The 19,364-nt window shown below is 34.2% G+C and overlaps 1 protein-coding gene across 6 annotated transcripts in view; it reads right to left on the reverse strand.

Moving 5' to 3' along the window:
• Nucleotides 1-19,364, reverse strand: part of FSIP2 (fibrous sheath interacting protein 2) — a 103,856-nt gene that overhangs the window by 42,896 nt on the left and 41,596 nt on the right. For all 6 annotated transcript variants that reach the window (XR_012374989.1, XM_073881538.1, XM_073881533.1 and 3 more), the window contains 3 exons: nucleotides 15,981-16,038; nucleotides 12,295-12,331; nucleotides 1,067-10,019 (listed from right to left, as the gene is read on the reverse strand). Coding sequence is in view for 5 of the 6 variants with exons in the window: in XM_073881538.1 (XP_073737639.1) it covers nucleotides 1,067-10,019; nucleotides 12,295-12,331; nucleotides 15,981-16,038 (9,048 nt within the window). In the remaining variant the exon portion in view is untranslated. The remainder of the gene's footprint in view (nucleotides 1-1,066; nucleotides 10,020-12,294; nucleotides 12,332-15,980; nucleotides 16,039-19,364) is intronic.

The following is a 19,364-nucleotide window of genomic DNA, read 5'->3' on the forward strand; positions in this document are numbered from 1 at the left end:
CTGCTAGGCAGGCTTTGGCTATGATGAGATGAAGAAAGTGAGGAAAGAGTATTCCAGAAGGAATAAGGAGCAGGAGTAAAATCACTGGAAGGCCCTGAACATGTCTGAAAATAGAGAATAGATTTGATAGAGAAAAGTACCAATAGGATGGAATCATGGATTTTCTCTTGTTTGTTTTGTTTTTCTTTATAATTCTCTAAGTTTAGTTAGGCTATGTTTGGAGAAAGTCTGTTTATGAACTTGAAAATTGCAGACACACAGCTATCCATCTTGAAAGAATGCCAGTTTTAAGGATGAAGAATGACCCCCCTATGCAAGTGGGTAAGACTGGTAGGATATGTTTTCCTGTTTGAATGATTGGCAAGTGATGTATCTCAGCTGGTATTATAGCAATTAATTACTGGTAACTGGAATTATTGATCCAGTTCAGGGGTACTCTAGCATTATTGGAATATTGCCAATAATGAAACTGCCAAGAATCAACAGGTTTTGATATATAAAAAATGGTTCTTACATATGATTCAACCTCTTAGAAAAGAGTGAAAATAACTTTGTGAGGATATGTTTAGATTTTAAGGAATTTAAGAATACTGGAATACAATCAAAACAAATGGTTAACATCACTGTTCTTATACATTGTGACTAAAGATGGCAAAGAATTCAACTGTTCACCTTGAAAAGATAAATCACTAACCTTCAATCAATTAACTGTATATTTGGCATGATTATAAAGAAGTCATGCATAAAAACTTTAAAAACTCTTTGGAGCGTCTATCTCATACTCAACCAAAATCCTCTGCTTTAAAGTAATGCCATTTTCTCTCATCTGTAGTTATGGAAAACTGATCAACAGCTTGTTCAGATTCAAATCATTTGAATGTTAAACTTTTTTTTTTGTATCCTGATATGTTAAGAAGTTATTAAATACTCCACTTCCAAGGCTATTTTCAGAAAAAAAAATAAATAAAAAAAAACAGTAAATTCAGCTCCTTGGATAGGAGGGCTTTAAAAATATCTATTTTTTCTAAGTTATCCCAACTTTTAAAGTAGATTATTTCTTGCTTACCTCTAGTTTCAAAATTCTTGAAATATGTGACCACGGATGTGGAGATATGTCTTGCTACCAAATGAATTTCCTTTGGACCCAGTTCATGATCAGCAAAAGCAATGACTTTAATTTCCTTCAGAGCCTTTCCATTTGGGGATCTCTTACTTTCCCATTTTTGCAATAAAGAAAAATCTTCTGTGATGGCTTCAGGTTTTTTATTTTCTTCTTCAGGTATACAGCTTATTTTTTTGTCCCACATTCCAAGCAAACTTTTCTCCTCATTCTTTTGTCCTCCAGATAGTACGGACCAAGGGTTTTGCTTTGATAGGAAAAATGGTTTCATTGTTTCCATGTTTTCATTAATGTGTCGTTGACTTGGAAAACCATAGCTTGACAGAACAGTATTGACAATATTTTCTGCAGCTAAACATATTTTGATTGGAGAAACAGTTGTCTGAATTTGGTTTGACTCAACTAGTTTTAGAGTTTCATAATGAAATACTCTTGGATTTTCACCTTTTCCTATTTCTATGAATGACATGACTTGCTTTAATGCTGCTTCTGTGGACTCATTTGCTTTCTTAAATAGTTTTTGTAAGACACTGCCTTTGGAGAGAGAGCTATTTCCTTGCATGATTTGGTCAAAATGGCCAAAGTTCGATTCCCTTGGACTGTAGTCTTGTACTTCACTTTTAAAGCATGATGGTATATTTTCTGAATCAAGCCTTTCCATTGGCTCTGAACTTTTAATTGTATCTTCTACAGAGGCTCTGGCATATGAGGGTAAGTTTGATGAAGCCCTATACTTTTTTTTTGTATTTTCCTCTGAATAACACACAAAACCAGGTACACTGATTTGTGAAGGATTATTCCCAAAACCAACTTCCTTTAACTTTGATGTGGGCATTTTCATATTAGTTCCTAATTCAACCTGACTAACAATGTAGGTATTTTCTGCTCCTTGGAACAAACTTTTGTTTGGAAGGTTGTTGATATGAGTACACTGGTCCATCAGTGTGCCAATGATCTCACTTGCTATAACAGTCTCTTTCAATGTGCTAATTGAAGATGGTTCCACTTGGCTTATTTCTTTGTCTAGCTTGTTCTTAATTATACTTAGCATGTCACTGACAATATTAATAGCACATGTAAGTAATTCTGAATGGAATGAGTGAATCTGTAGAAGGGTATTCTCTATGTTTTCCTTGGAAGTAATAGTATTTGAATTGGGTTCATCAGAAAACTTTTTCAGTGGTTGTAATTTTGGCAACATCGTTTTGTTTGATAGTCTCTGTTGGAGAGGAGAAAAGTTTTCTATAGGCATTTTCACTATTTCAGAAAACTCATATTTGGAGATAATTTTAAACTGCAAGTCTACAAATGACTCTAAAATGTTTAAAACCCTTTCTATAATTTCTTGAACAATTTGGTTGCTGGAGCCCAAACAAATTTGGTCTACTGTATTTGTGTTATATATTGGTACACTGCTGAGGATGTCCTTGATTGGCAAATCATACTTACTTTTAATACCAATATATTCTTTCCTACTTGCTAGTGTTTCTCTCCTATCTGGGGAGGGAACTTGGGACAAAAAACACAGCTGTAATTTTTCAAATAGCATTTCAACAATTTCCCTTCCAAACATATTAATTTGTGCTTTGGTATCTTCAACTCTAGGAGAAGCTCCTTGGAAATGATTATAGCACCTGCTTTCATAATCCTCAAGTTGCGGCAAATCTAAAAGTGAAAGAGAATATTCTAATTCTTTTGCTTTTATTGGAATTTTAGTCAAAACATTTTCAGCTATCATCATTAGCTTAGACTTTTCATTTTCCATATCATTTGATTCTGCTTGCCATTTGTCAAACATTTTTTTAAATATACCTTCTTTAGGAAAAATCTGTTCAAGCTGTGAAGAAACATTTTCCAAGTAAAAACATGCTTGTGGTTTGGCAAGATACTCTGCATCTGAATTCCCCTGTGAAAGTTTGAGATCTTCCACATGTGAGAATTTGATTGGATAAGCCAAATTGTGGTTACTTGTTGCATATAGTCCTTGCAAAACTGTATTAACTATTGTATTTGCTGCCATGATTTGATCGGATGGTAAAGCTTTAACGTTTATCATTGCTTTAGTTTGCTTCACCTTTTCAAATTCTTTCACAATTGTTTCCAGGATACTACTTATTATATCTCTGGCATACATTTTTAGTTCTGAAGTGGACAATCTCATTTCCAGTAAATTTTTGGCATCTCCTGTTGATAGTGTGTGTGGCAGCTCAGTGGTAGTCTTGGACTGGCTGTCTTTTGGAGTCTTCTTTCCAGGACCTAACTTGGTCTTGCTTTTGACCTTAGCACCAGTAGGTCCTAGGTGTGACTTTGTTCTAAATTTAGGCAAAGAAGTAACTTTTGATCTTGCTTTTAAACTTGTTTTAAAATCTGGTTTAGGGCTGCCCTTAGAGCTCACTTTAGAACTGTGTGGCTTTACAGGTTGCAACTCATCAGAACAACTTTCTGGGGACAAAGTCTCTTCTAGATAGATTGAGGCAAAATTTATAATCTTATTAAGAACCATTTGGACTAAATCCTTCCCCACTTGCAGTGGTGAATACTGCAAAAATTTGTTTTCTAATAGAGAGACATTTCGATTGCCTGCATGAGAATAAACCTGTGGTATCACATCTCTGGGGGGATTACTTCCTTTTCCTGGTTGTTTAGTTTCTTTGATGCAGGCTGCTTTCTTAGACAAGGTATCATTGTTGTCAGATGCTTCTACTTTTTTGTTACTTTCATTTAATGATGTAACAACTATAGAGTACATTTTCCCCAAAACACTTTCAACTATGTCCTTTGCTACGCTGTTAATCTGTGATTGAAAGAAGTTTTTTTGTGTTATGTCTGATGTTTTAATTTTAGAATTAGATATTAAGTGGGGGATTTCATTAAATGGAGGCAAATGGCCTATGATTCCCATTATTCTTTGATGCACTTTAGTTAAAACTTCCTCCACTGCACTGAGCAATGCAGTCTTTTCTTTTTGTCTTGATTCTCTTTTTCTAATAAATATTTCTTTCAAAACAATTCTCTGGCTTTCTTTTTCCAATGTTATTTGGTTTTGTTCCAGTGGATATTTTGAAAACGGAGATAATTTGTTTTTTTCCTGCTCTCTTTGTCCCAGCGATATTTCATTTGATACAGTTAGTTGTGAAAATAATTTAGGATTGTCTTTTGAGTAAACACTAATTTCCTTTGCAGATCTTTTATCATATAAACTCTTTAAAATACTGTTGACAATTCCACTCACAATGATATTTTCTTGGAATGAAATGTTGTTTGGATATGGATACATCTTTTGAATTTCTAAGTCTAAGTCATTTTTAATAAGTTTCAAAATGGCACTGGCAATGATGTCTGCATATTCCTTAAGACTAGCTTGTGAGAGATGAATTGTGGACTGAAGATTTTCTTTATAACTTGCAAAAGTGGAATCTGGGAGCTCTTGGCTAAGGATTGTTTTAGTGGATGTTTTCAGGACATTCACATTTGATTCCCCTTGGCTTGATTCATGAAAGATGCTATCATCTTGTTTATAATTTTCCAGTTCCAGGCTAGCAATTGACTTTTCTTTAGACTGGAAAGCAAGAGTAATTAAGGAATCTATTCTTTCTGTGGCAAAAGCTTCTAACCGACTGAAAATATTTTTAGTAATGAAGTTAGCATTTTCCTCACATGGGTCAGGAGATTTCTTGGCATCTTCTTTCTCTACTATAGTTATCTGACAATCATCAGCATAAACTGATTTCAGACTTCTTGAGGATGGCAAATACTCTGTTTTTCTTTCACTTTTTGACCCCACAAGAGGAGGCTGTTGATACTCTGCTTTTGAAAATATGTCACCAAAGATCAGGGGCCATCTTGCAGAAGTAGGATTTTTTGCATTTATGCTAAGCATGACAGCAGAACTGAGATTATGAAGAACAATATCCACTATATCATTAGATATCAAAATGACATCTGATTTAGGAACTGAAAGTTTGGGAATAATTTTATTTGCATCCTTGATGAATATTTCAGAATTTGCTCCAGAATGTTTCCCAGTTATGCTATATTTCAGAGTGGATGTGGCACATGATAGATTATTTTGATACAGTGTTTTTTCATAAATATCACATAAGATACCTTCAATGATACCTTGTATTTGAAACTGAAGCACTTTTCTATATTCAGTCTTATTAAACAGCTTTTCAATAATACCTTCTTGTTGATCTGAATTAATCTCTTTCTCAGAATTGTTTTTGTCACATTTGCCTTTAGATGATACAATATCTAACACTGTGTTAACAACTTGACTTGGAATACTTTCAGAAATCACAATGTTGTGAGTTAAAGAAGGACTTTCCCTTTCTTTATCTAATTCATGTTTGATTCCTTGTAAAATTTTTCTAGCCACTTCTGTTGCATATGTATTTAATTTATTCAAAGAGAGTTGACACACTGAGTTGGTCTTTTCTGATGTAATATGATCCACTGAGCAAGAGGACAATTGATCATCAGAATACAAATCTTTGGCTGATAATGCTTTGCTTAAGGCACTTTTATCCTGCTGAATAGGTAAAGCCATTGGAACAGTAAAGTTGATTTGGGGACAAAAGAGAGATTTGACTTTGGAAGTAGCAAAAGTCTCTAAATTTGTTAATACTGCCTGTACAATATCTTCAACTACATTGACTTTGGCCTGTTTGTCAACATTGAATCTGGACTTAAGAGTAAATGGGTTCTTGTCTAGCACAGTAACAGAGGACTTCCCTCCATGGGTGCTTTCATGTAAAGAAACATTTGCTCTAAAGGTGATGGTTTTATACCAATTTTCACTTGTATTTCTTTCCAGCATAGCAGCCAAGTAAAGTTTATGAAATACAGTTCTAACAACATCATCTGCCACTATGATTACATCTGCTTCAGATACTAAAGGACCTATCATTTTATCTATAAATTGAACAGATGTTTGAGGAATTGGCTCATCAACATTGTGAACGATGCCACTTAAATGAGAGTGGGAGAGAGAAAGCACATTTAATTGATTGACCAAAGCATTTTGAAAAATTTCATTCAAAATGTTTCTTATAATGGGAACAACTGGAGATTTCTGTGGTTCTTTGAGTTTCACTTCAATTTTGTTTAAGGTTTTTTCTAGAACCCATTGTTTAAGAGAATCTGATTTAGCTTCTTCTTTTAGTAATGTTCTCTCCCCAGTGAATTCTTTCTCTGTATGTGAGACATCTTCTAGAAATGAATCTGATTCAGCTCCTCCAGGAAGAAAATTTCCATAGGTTGGCCTGTATCGATAAGTTTCAGTGCCTTCCTTTTCAGATTCAGTTTCATTAAACATATTTGAGGATACTGCATCTAAAATTAAATTGACTATATTCTTAAGCATTTGTTTCTCAGGTGGTGGGGTATTTACACTTGTCCTCAAATCTAATGAGTTCATATTTAATTCTGTTTGAATAGCTTTCAAAATAGTACTTGATATCTTCTTTGCATTCATGTATAAAGCAGACTGCAATAGTTCCTCATGTGTGTCTGTGAAAATACTGGGACTTTCATATTCCAAGTCTATCTTATTGCTTTCTTCATTTCCATAAGTAATAGAACCCAGAGTTTCTAAATTTCCCTTAGCAAACCCTTCCAGTTTAGCAAAAACCATATTTAGAATATCTGAAGCTAGAGCTTTCAGTTCATGTGGATGTATTTCTTTTGTGCTCCCTGTTTTGGAGGTCACGGGAGCAATAGTTTTTTCTTTATTTTTTGTCATCTCTTTATTACCCTCCTGAATCATCCTGGAAACTATGCTGGAGATTATGTTAGTGCATTTGGCCATTTCCTCAATAATTGAAGCAAATGATAAGTTGTCGATATCAAGAGACTCTGAAACGGCTTTAAATCCAGAACTTGCAAAACTGGTATCTATATCAACACTACATAATTTTGCAAGGATGTATTCAAAAATTGTTTTGGAAATGCACTGAATATTAGACTGCAGTGTAGTAGCCATTTTGGGATTTTCATTCTTTCCTCTGTTTAGTTTACTATAAGATGGCTGATGGTGTTGATGGGCTCCTATGAGCTTACATAACATTTCATACAGTGTTTCCCCAATACTGTCTAACACTTGCAATCTAGCATTGTCTTTGAGATCTTTTCCATTTACAACACTATGGAGAGCACATGGAGTAGCCAAATATTTGTGAAAAGATTTTTTATCCTGCCTACTTGGCAAACCATTTTGTTTATCAACATTGTCAGATCCATATGAAGTTGCAGGCTTTGGCTTATCTGAAGGGAGTGATATAGTGCTTTGATCATAATGTCCACTTGATAACATTTCACAAATACAAGTTAATAATGGAGATTCCATAATTGAGACAAGAGATTCTAATTTATCAGTGTCAGCAAAAAACCCTTTACCTGTAAGGGACTTGGTATGATCTATTTCCCTACAGTTTAGGCTTCTCTTATTGAGTTCTAGTTCATTCTGGATAGCACGCAAAACAATGTTTACCACTTTAGTTGTATAAGTACTAAGTTGAGATTGTAATGAAGATTGCTCCACAACTGAAGGTTTGAAGCCCATTTGCAATTTTGGACAAAGGAATGACTTCAGCCTTTTAAACACTGTATTAATGATCTTATCAGTAATGTCATCTATAGGTTGAGGTTCACTTTTTTCAGATTTTAACACAGAAGGTTTTGCAGGATCTACATTGAATGAAGATAAATATTTCACTTTCTTTTCACTGTCAAACCATACTTTTAATGACTTTTTATTTGGTGTTTCTTTGACCAGGTGTGGAGTATCAGAACTACCTAGAGAAGTTTGAACTGATGATGAAATGGAACCTTTGGTGATATTGGGAATGCAGCTTGAAGCCTTATGAAGTATATTTAACATAGCATCTGTTATTTCTTGAGCCATTGCACTAATTTCTGACACAGAGAACATCTGGTCCATCCATTCTTGATGTGACAGTCCTTGAGATTTTTCTGAAACAAGAACTGAAGCTTCTTTGCCAGTTTTATTGTCTAAGTGACCAGGTGGAACAGAAGATAGGTCCTTGAGCATTTCTGTTAAAATACTTTTAACTATGTTTTCTGAAGCCTTTTGTATGTGATGCTTTTGATCTTGGCTGAAAATCAAAATGTCTCTATTCAAACAGGGTTTTCCCTTTAAAATTTCTTTATTATTAAAAGATGGTAGCTCAGTCTTTAATCCCCCATCACAAAATGCAACTCTGCTTCTTCGAGAAGCAGCATTTGCAGGTGGTTTCCTATTTCTTTTATATTCAAAACTGGTGTTTCCTTTTGTAAACCAATTCTCAGGAACTTGTTTCTGTGATTTTAGCTTTTCATCTTTGAAAGATGAATCAAGCACATTTTTCACAATTTTGTCTATTTCTTCATTATCATCTTCAGAATAAAGGACCATGCCAGGAACATTAATAGGTGGAAATGATCCTCTAGACCTAGGACCATTAGATAATCTAGTGCCAGTAAGTCTGTACCTTTCTTCAGTGTCAGAAAGATTTATTGGTCTAGAGTGTCTGCATTTTTGAACATCTGCTTTTACTGGCTCCTGATGTAGCTGAGTGACGATATCATCAAGAAGCTGAAGGAGTACTACTGTTTCTTCAGATGCAGTAAGTCTCTCATTATTAAGTTCAGTTTGTACATATTCTAGTATAGTGCTGATTGCTTCCTCTATATATCCAACCAAAGAGGACTGGGAAAAAATATTTGACATTAAATTTTGTATTTGATCTTTAACAATCAAATTAGCTGCATCAGGTTCAGGACTACATTTTTTTTTGTTGTCTCTTTTGAGGGACATGTATGTTGGGTCTGTCATAGGTTGCTGATCAGAAAGTTTAATTGCATCTTCAAGATAAGGAAGTTCATTTTGCTTACAAGATGCAAGAGTCATCAGCTTTTCTAAAATGGCATGTACCATATCTTCAGCAATATCACACATGGGTTCCAAATTATAAGGCAGTGAAGCTTTTAAAGATTTTCCATTTGATGGACTGAGATATTCTTTACTGGGTGGTAAGCTTGGTTTAATGTTAACTGGCAGGTCTTCTTGTGAAAATATCTCAACACATTTTTTCTCAACTGCAGACTGTAGCTTCTCGAGCATATTCTCCACAATCTCTGAAGCTGCTGAGCAGATATCAACATTGGAAAGCAAGTCTCCTTTTTCAGGTTCACTTTGGTCAACAAAAACCTCAGTAGTAACAGAAGAAATAGAAGGAATGGCCTGCGTTAAATCAGACATTATTTCTTGAAAAATACTTTCTAAAATCAATTCAGTTTCCCCTTTTAAGTGACATTTAAAGTTAACAAAAACATTCTTTAAATTCTTCATTTCATTCATGGCTTTTGCTTTTTGATCAGGAAACAGTGGACTCTCTAAGCCATCTGTTTCAGTGGTGGCATCCTTAGATTTTTTTGTGCCTGTTTCAAATGATGCTAAAAGGTGACTATCAGATTTACAAGTTCTGAGCTTAGGATATGCACATGTCATACTAGTTTTATTATATTTGAGTTCAGATGATACAGATTGTCCTTCCACGTGATATGTTTTACCCACAATTGTTCTTTCCACGTGGGCAGAAGGTGGTTTTAAAGGTGTAGTTGGTCGCCTTACTGATAGGTCAACTGTAAATGCACAGGGCTCTCTCTGAAATGTTTTAGTTGTTGCAGATGTGTAGCTTCCATATGTAAACTCTTCACTGCATGTGCTACAGAAACTTGAACTCTCTGAAGAGAGGATGGAGTCATCAGACACTGGATAAGCTTTAGTTCGCAACCTTTCTTCATACTTTGTGATGGCTGGGTATAATATACTGGTCACTGTAGCTACAACCCAGGTCATTATATTCTGAATTATACTATTCAGTTCTTCAGAAGTTACCTGGAAAAGAGGCAAGCAGGAATGAAGAGAAAATAATGTAACAACTTACTCTATTCTGGGACAGAGGGTAACATTTAATTTTTTACATCAAACAGTCCCTAACTGGATACCATCATATGGGTTATAAAGAGAACATAGTAAAGAATTTATTTAGAATTTCAGATTACTTTCAAGTTGGTTTACTCTGTACTATAGTAAAATAGTTTTTATAAGTTTCTGTTTGATTCATATTCCCTCCAACTTTTTTGTTGTTTTTCCCCAACATTTGTTGCTGAGATAAATGACTTTTTGGTAAAAATAGAAAAAAAAATCACCAAATTGCTGTCTAGCCAAAGAAATGCAATTTTTGGCAAGAAGAAACACTGTCTACAACCCAATGATATTATTTAATAATATGCCAGATTATTTATTACAAAGTATTTCTCAAAACAGATGTGGTCAAAATGTTTGGGTGCCTTCAGAGGCATCTGTCTAGCTAAGAGGTAAGGATGAAAAATAAGCCATCTCTTCTTCTGATTCTCTGCTGCAGAGGTGAACCTATGATTTGTATATATGGAAATAAGTGCAGCTATTAAAAGTTATTTAATAGGCAACAAAAAAGTTAATGCTTATGGAGACTGACTGGCTTTGTAGTCAACAAAAGAGTATCAGTGCAAACTGTTTTGGATAGGAAGGCTGAGAGATGATGGTGAAATGAAGGAACAAATTAGTTAAGAGGCAACAAAGGGCCCCCCTAGACTGGGGTTTAAAAGAATCAGGAGCAAGGAACAAGGGTAGGGAAATTGAATTCCTTTTTGAGCCAGAAATAGAAACCCAGTGACCAGATTTGGAAAACCATTTTCTTAGCAGTCATTGGTGATGTCACAGCAATATGATTAAAAGTAGAACTGGACCAAAAGTAGAAACAGTGCATCTGTAGAATTCTATAAACCACTTCTTATTTACTGAAAATGAATTTTGGGCTTGCAAAAATCCTTTTGCCTATAATAAACGAGTAGTCTGTTTTTAAATTGTTATTATTCTTAAGACATAAAGGCTGTAAATATGAGTAATTGGCAGCAAAACCTGGAAGGCTGGTATACAGGCACCAGGTTAAACAATATGATTCCTATAATGGGGCTGTTCATACCCAAAATATTACCTTAAATTAACATGGAAATATTCACATTTCAAGGAAACATTCAAAGAAAATTTAACACCTACGTAACATACTCTTTCCGTACACATTTTAGAGTGTTTGGAGGCACCTTAGGAAAAGCAATTCTATCTTGCTGTAATTCACAAGTCTCCTAATGTATTTTTTCCTTTATTGTACAATGGCTAGTGGTTTGAAAACATTTTGGATGACAGCATATGTTGTAAAATACTTGTTTTATATAATGACATCCTAAATCAAACATTTTAAAAATAAAATCTAAAATTTAACAGAAAAAGCAGTTGTTCTAATCTACTATAGCAAATATAAAGTAAGACATTCAATATATATTATTTTTCTTACTAAAAAAAATCTACATTGTTACTCTAAGGCTAAGTGTGAAAGTTTCCAAGTTTGATATATGAAAGAGAGATATTCCTAAAGTTTTCTATGTGGTGAAATGTAGTAATTAGAAACTAGTTTTCAGTTGCTTTCCATTTTAATATTAAACTGAGAAATATTCCCTTGAATCAAAGCTTTTATATTTGCTACACATTCTATGACTTGAATAAGTGTCCATGTGAAAAAGTATGTCAGAGTATGTGTTGTTCTCCAACACCTTTGTCTTTCCTGACTGGTCTTAGTTCCAAAGTTGGGCTTTGTAAGTTGGACCATCTTATCTGCCTGTTCCAAGTCTCAGCTCATAAGTGACCAGGTACTTTTTTATGTGACATTCTTAGGTGACCAGGTCACTTCTCAGTAAAATGGCCAGAGCCAGACCCAGGCATCCCAGCTCACCAGCCAAGTCTTCAAAGCCATGTCACCTAATGGCTTCCCATGATAAAATGAGTTTGTGTATTTGATGCTATTATGATGGCTAGGTCCTTTAATGTCATTCCACACATTTCTATGCCCATGAGACTTCTTCCTGAAGGGCCAGCATTATTTTTGATAAGAACTTTAGATCACTGCAAAATTTAAGAATTAACTGAAAGTAAACTTTAAAGAAAAAAAGTCAAAGAGATTGACTAATATCAATAGATGATTACTCATTATTTGATTCACAGTTTTTTTTCTATTATGATACATTAGAAAGTACCATAAAAATGTTACTTTGTCAATGGATTTTATGATACATACTTTCTCTTGCAAGCAATTTTGTAGGAGGTTCTGTTCTCTGTAAAGTCAAGAAAGGTTAGGCATTTAGTTATTACCTAGGGTCAAGAATTTATATAACTTTTTCCAAAATTTCTAATCATTGAATCATCTGTTTCTTTTCTTTATATCTGAGAGTTTTTCTGCAGAAATTCAAAAGGAAGAATAAACTTTATTTTTTGTCCAACCCTCCCCCCCCAATTTATCCTGCTCCTTTGATACTTACATACTTTATTGCTTGGAAGAATAGAATTGTAGCTGCTGCATAAAAAATATATCTATCTGAAAAGTCTACTTCTGAGTCACCTTTGCCAAGCCTGCTTTGTGGTTCTCTGGGGGAGGACACAGAATTGGAGGGAGAAGGTGGGCTAGTCCTTTCTGTCTGTTAAAACGTACCATGAGGCAAAGGATTTGTCCAGAGCTTTCTGATAATCATTTACTTACCCTTTTAAATCCCATGGTCCCACCTACACTTTCACCAAACAGCAGGAAGGGAATATGTGAATGATATTCAGTAACTATGGGTTAAAATAATAGGTTCCTAGCCATATGCAATACTAATTTAGATGGAGACCTTTTCTTCATATGAAGATATTCTATCATGTGTTCTAATTAGAATTATTTATCAACACACACTAATGAAATAAAAAACATAGTTTCTGAATTGTAACAAATAAAAGAAAATAATGAAAATTATAGAAAAAACAAATAGTTAATAAAATCAGATCAAAGACCATACTATGATACTTTCATAAATTTCAACATGGACTCTTTTCTTATAATCAGATATATGATACTGTCATATATTTCAATCCTCTTCCTACTTTCTTAAAAGAAAATTGACATTCCTTTTTCATTTTTGTAGGCCTGTGCTATACATTATAACATTCAGTTTTTCCCAAAGTCTAAAATTCAATCATGAGAAACAGCAAGACTGAGAATTACATCCTAAATCTTGGCAGAAAAACAAAACAAAACAAAACAAAGAAACAAACAAACAAAAACCATCTTCACTGGTTTCAGCTCAGAAATTAGGCTTGGTAGTAACAACCCATATTTAGATTAGAACCTTTTTGCAGTATGGAACCTGGAACATGAAAGCTGATGTCAGTGACATGTTTTCTATATTTTGGCCTTCTTTATTTTTTCAGAATCTGGTTTCTCAGGTCAACCTAAGCATAATTTTCTTCTTCTAGACATTCTGCAATCTAACTCTCCCAGATTCATTTTTTCTATTCTCTTCACATTATACTGTAGGTACCAAATGGAACTCAAGGAGTCCAACCTATGATTGGTAACTGTCCCCAACAGGCTCTCTGCCCCAAGGCATGCATATAGATCCAAAGAGCAAAGACTTAAGAATAAAATTGACCAAATAACAGAAAGCTTTAATGAAGACCACTTTGAACAGTTATAATAACCATATAAAGTATGCTATCAGTGAAAAAGGCAGAGTAAGGAGCTCTGAAAACTTACTCCTCCATAAAAGCAATGGGGAAACTGGCAAAAAAAAAATTCTTTCATAATTTCATAATAAATGCTTTTGTAGCCATTTTTTTTCAGTTTTCTGAACTCTGAAAATTAACCAAAGGCTTTCAGCATTCCAGAGAATGTTTATTCAAAAAGTGATTGATCTAGGTAAAAACTATGAGCTTTGTGGGGTTTTAACTTGCCCTATTTCTATCCCCTTTCTCCAGCTCCATGGTATCCTTGAAAAGCAGAGAACCTTTCAATCACAGGGGCATGGCTTTGTTCATTGTGGTATCTGCCTAACATTTAGCATTATGTTTTGAACATAGAAGTTTCTTAATAAGTGTTTGATAAATAAATTCCCATTTAAAGTCCTTTGGATCTAGGCCTAATCTCTAATACCAAATGAAACCTTTGTGCAGGTCACTAATATGGGCTTCTAGAACTGATTCCTGGTTTCTTGCCTTCAATTTTTCTTATATATTTCTATCAGAGTTGTCTATCATGCAAGCTAACATGACCGCTACATTCCCCCTCCAAACCATCAGAGTGCCACCCATTAAATAAACTACAAATTCCTGACCACAGTCTGCACAGCTGCAAGCTTACTGCCTTCTTCACTCTGTTACTCCTTATGTCTTCCATCCAATAATATGAACTTACTCATTACCTAAGTGCAGGACATAATTATTGCAACTCTGTTTACCCCCACAGCTATGGTATTTGATTTGTCTTCATTCTCTTGGTCCTGAATTTCCACGTCTATCTTATAAACCTTTCTGTATGCCTTTCGTATTAACATTAGAAAAAAATAGAACTAAACAATAGAAGAAAGAGAGGGAAGATGACATGGACAGTATATCAGATGTGTTGATTCTACCATAAAGTCTTATGAAATCTGGAGTTAAATCAGAACACAAGGAATGGGATATGTGTATGATGGGAAGAGTCAGACTGGAAAGGATTGTTTGTTGTGTTTTTTTATTGTACTCTGACCTGAGGTTAGAATGGGTATGTGAAACTAAAAGTATTTCATTCCCGTCAATTTGGGAGGGACTGGTGAAGAAGCTCCAGGCCATGCCTAGCGTTAATCATCTTAGCTGAGCTAAGATTTTTAATGAAAGAGTAGCCAAAATATTTGCTATGAAACATTGAAATGATTCTGTGGTTCTGTAATCTTGGGTGGGAGAAAATGAAGAGGCAGGAATTAAGACTTTATATTTCCAATAAATAAAAATGTATTTATTCAACAAGTAAAATAAAAATAGTCATTATTTACACATGATTGTCATTCCTCCACTTTGCACTTTAAACTGAACTCATCAGTTTTCTTCCTTCTGCATCTGTTATAGTGCTACATATCCTATGAACTCTCAGTAAGTCAGTTAAATTGACAGCCATCAGTCCTAAATCAAGATACTTCCTCCAAGGAAGTTTGATCTGAATATTTTGATACCCTTTACCACCTTACATCTCTTAACTTTGACCTACCATTTTCATAGGGATTTGGGGTTTCTAATGTATATCCTGGACATTATTTGGCATATTACCTTTATAAGAACGTGATGATATTGGGTCTAAAATAATAGTTTTTTGTTTTGCCCCCCAAGAGTTGAGAAAACCATACATAACCACCAATAGAATAGGTGGTCATTGAGGTTTGAGGAATGAAAATCCCTCAGGCCCCCCAAATTTCTTCTTCAGAGACTTGCAATTTCCATCCTCAGAGGTTATTATTTGGGATTATACTGCAAATACCCGTTAGGAGCATAATTGATTAAGTCATCAATATTTGCAGTAAACTAACTTACCGTCCTTGGGAAGCCAATAATCTCAAAAGGCCTAAGAAATGGTAAATTTTTCAAAGGTGATAAAAGCAAAGGAACAAGGTCCAGATGCTGGAAAACTCTCGAAGAGGGGGGGTTATGGTAGGATATACTTGAACTGGTATGAAGACTCTGAAGTGAAGGGGGAAGTGTAGAACCACAGTGGGGATAGGAAACAGAAGGAAGAGGAAAAACATTCGCTTTGTCTGCTTTACAATTTAAGCTTAGTGCTGAGAGTTTGCAAAAGACAGAAGTTTCACTAAATCCAAGTAGAACTACTAGAGGATTCCATTTGATCATTTGCTTTTGAATAGAACTCATGGAATTATTAAAATATGAATTTATATTTACACATTAATTTTCTTAGATACTTACGTATTTGAGAGAGCACGAGAAGGGAAAGTACCCTGGGCTGTGGCATGAACCTGAGGTCCTATTTATTAGAAAAAGAAAATTGTAATTAGTTTGTATTCTTCCCCAGCAATTTGTGAAATGGAAATTAAAATTCTTTAGTAGATCTTTATTCTTTGGTACTATCTTGTTTAAAGGCCTCCAGAGATTCTCCACAATGAAGCCCAAATTCCTTAGGAAGGCATAAAATATACCATACAATCTGATGTTCTCACTTACCTCTGCAGTGTCTACTCTGGCTAGTCTCTATCTATTCATATATAATCTATGGTCTGTAGACACAGAATGATATAATTTGCTAAATATATCATGTTTTCCATGCCTCTGGGCCTTTGTTTTTGCTATTTCCTTTGTCTGGAACACCCTATGCCTTCTTTTTAACTTCTCATCTTTTAGGCTTCACTCAGTTTGTATTAATTCCACTAGAAAGCCTTGCCTAAGTAAATAAATATCCTTCTTTAGTGCCCCTGAAGCATTCTACACATGTTTCTATTACAAAACTCATTATGTTATATCATAATTAAATGTTTACTCTTCTGTCGTCCTGACTATGAAATAAATTTACCACTATATCTTCAGCACTTAACACACAGTAAGTATTCAGTAACATTTGTTTGTTGAATCCATTATTTAATTAATATGTTCCTCAACATTTATTCATTGATTTGTCTGCCATTAATCTTCTCCTACTTGAATATTATCTAACTTGCTTTGCATATAATCCAGCAAGATTCTATTGCCGAGTTTTGGTAAATACTCAGGATTGAAGTGATATAGGAAGTCTTTCTGCAGTACATCTCTACAGGCATACTGAATTGGTGTATGTCAATTATGCAAAAACACAAATGAATAAAAGTTTTAGACAAAAAGACTGTCCTAATTTCAGAAAGTAGTATTAGTAATTAGAACTAGTTCAAACTTAAATTTAGATGGTAACTCTTGTTTCTTCCAGCAAATGAGTAACCAATAGGTACTAACGACGTGTATAAAATGTCTTACTTAAATCCTGTGAACCTTTTTGAGTTTGTTTTTATAGATACATTTTTGTGTATGTTCAGTTTGGTAGAATTAACTGGAATTAAGAGTGCACAGATCTGAGAAATTAAGTGTGAAGATAATACTATTTTAAAAGCAAAGTAAAAAAAAAAAAAGCTTTTCTGTTTCCATTAATATGCTGGAGTAGATATCTAAAAAATTGCCCAGAATTCTATATAAATAATTTAAACTACCCTGTTAAAAGCACCTAAGCTTTCAAACACATTAAGAGAAATCTTTGAGAGTAAAAAATTTGTAATAACACAAATATAGAGTGGTAAGCAAGTTTTGAAGCTGATGCTTGCTCTATGAGCATTGGCAATACCTACAAACAAAATGGGGAATCAAAACTAAGTAAGAGCCTCTAAAAATATACTAGATGCCAAAGAGCTATACCCTTGGTTGAAGAGTTGTCAAAACAAACAAACAAACAAACAAACAAACAAAAAACTCATGCCACAGAGGTAGCAGCACAAATAAACTATGTCTTGGCTACAACTGTGGATAGAGGAATAAGAGGAAAAAAAATAAAAATCTCTCTTAAGAGATAATCTGTGATTATGAATTCCAATATGACTTTGAGGTTCAAATCTGCTGTATGGTCATAAAATTCCAAGTGAGAAATTAATTTAAAATGAACCTGTGTTTATACCTCTTCCAGATGCCTAGCAGAGCATATGGAAATTTTTAAAACTCCTTTATAGAGGTATAATTGGTACTCAAAGAACTGTACATATTTAATGTGTTGAATTTGAGTTTCTTTAGAGCAACACACACTATCCAAATATAGAATTCCCAATGATACATTTCCATCAAAAATGAGCTTACATATAACAGTAATGCCCCCTACACACACACACACACACACAAAGACAAATATGAAGAAACAAATCCCCGTGACTATTAGCAGGGAAAAAAAAGCATTAGAATTAGACATCACTATTTCAGATATTTGAATTACCAGATAAAGAATATTTAAAGAGTGTATCTTATATGTATAAATATATAAAGAAGGGATTGGAAAACATAGGAATGGAACAAGAACTTATCAAAAAAGTCCAGTCAAATTTGAAAAATAACTATACAGAAATTATATATATATGCATATACTCTGATTAAACAGAGAAATTTCAAAATGCATTGAATTGATAAAATAGTAAGTTAGATAAGCTGAAGAAAGAATTGGTCTTTTGGAGGACAAATTTGAAGAAATTAACCAGAATGCAGCATAGAGAAATGGAAAATATGATAGTTGTTAAAGGATGTGGAAGAAAAAAAAATAGATCTAAATATACATAACTGGAGTTTTAGAAGAAAATAATAAAGAGTGGGGAGAGGCAATACAGGAGAGGAAAAATAGCAGAAACTTGTCCAGAACTGTTCACCATAATAATACTAAAGAAAAATAAAAGAAAGACCTTAAAAGCCGACTGAGGTGTGTGTGGGTAGGGGAGGGGGAGAATCACTTATGCAGGAATTATTAAATAGAGAAAAAGTAGACCATTTAAGTAAAACAATATATTTACAGTGCTAAGAAAAAAATAGCTGTCCTTAAGGACTTGTATACCCAGCCATAATTATATCCCAGAACATGATAAAATAGTTTTATCAAACAGAATCTGAGGATTTACTCCCCAAATACATTTACTAATGACATTTCTAAAGACTGGATTTACTTTAGGAAGAATGAAGGTGATTCTAGAAAGTATGAAATGCAAAAAGGAATGGTGAACAAAAAAATATTGGTAAACATGGACAAATATAACTGAAACCTGACTGTATAAAAATCAGAATTTTAGTTTAGCTGGTAAAAAAATCAAAACTAAATTATTGGTTAAATATGATATGAAATAGTGATTTAGAAGTTAATTATTTGAACTTTGACTTTTACTTTAAGCACACATGCAAAATTCAAAGGCAATTGTCAAAAGGAATATACATAGCATACAGTTTCTAAAACAGTAGAGAGAAAAATGGATTAAAAATAAGCTTAGGAGAGGCAAGATGGCAGAGGAGTAGGGGACCCTATTTCAACTGGTCCCCTGAATTTAGCTGGATATCTACCAAACCATTCTGAACACCCAAGAAATCAGCCTGAGATGTAAGAATATATATCTGGATCTCTACAAGCAGAAAATCTCTGGCAGTTGTGAGGTATGAAGGGCAGAGCCATGATTCTGAGGGCAGGTATCAGAAAATAAACAAAAGGGAGAGGGAGCCGCCATAAGCTGGTGCCGGGAAAGTGATATAACACCAAAAAACAAAAGCGTCCCCAGCTGGGAATGGGGCACAGACTCACAGACCGGTAGTGGC

Source organism: Callorhinus ursinus, unplaced genomic scaffold (genome assembly GCF_003265705.2).
Source record: "Callorhinus ursinus isolate GAN/ISIS: 27379988/994484 unplaced genomic scaffold, GSC_fseal_2.0 scaffold2, whole genome shotgun sequence".
Lineage (NCBI taxonomy): Eukaryota > Metazoa > Chordata > Mammalia > Carnivora > Otariidae > Callorhinus > Callorhinus ursinus.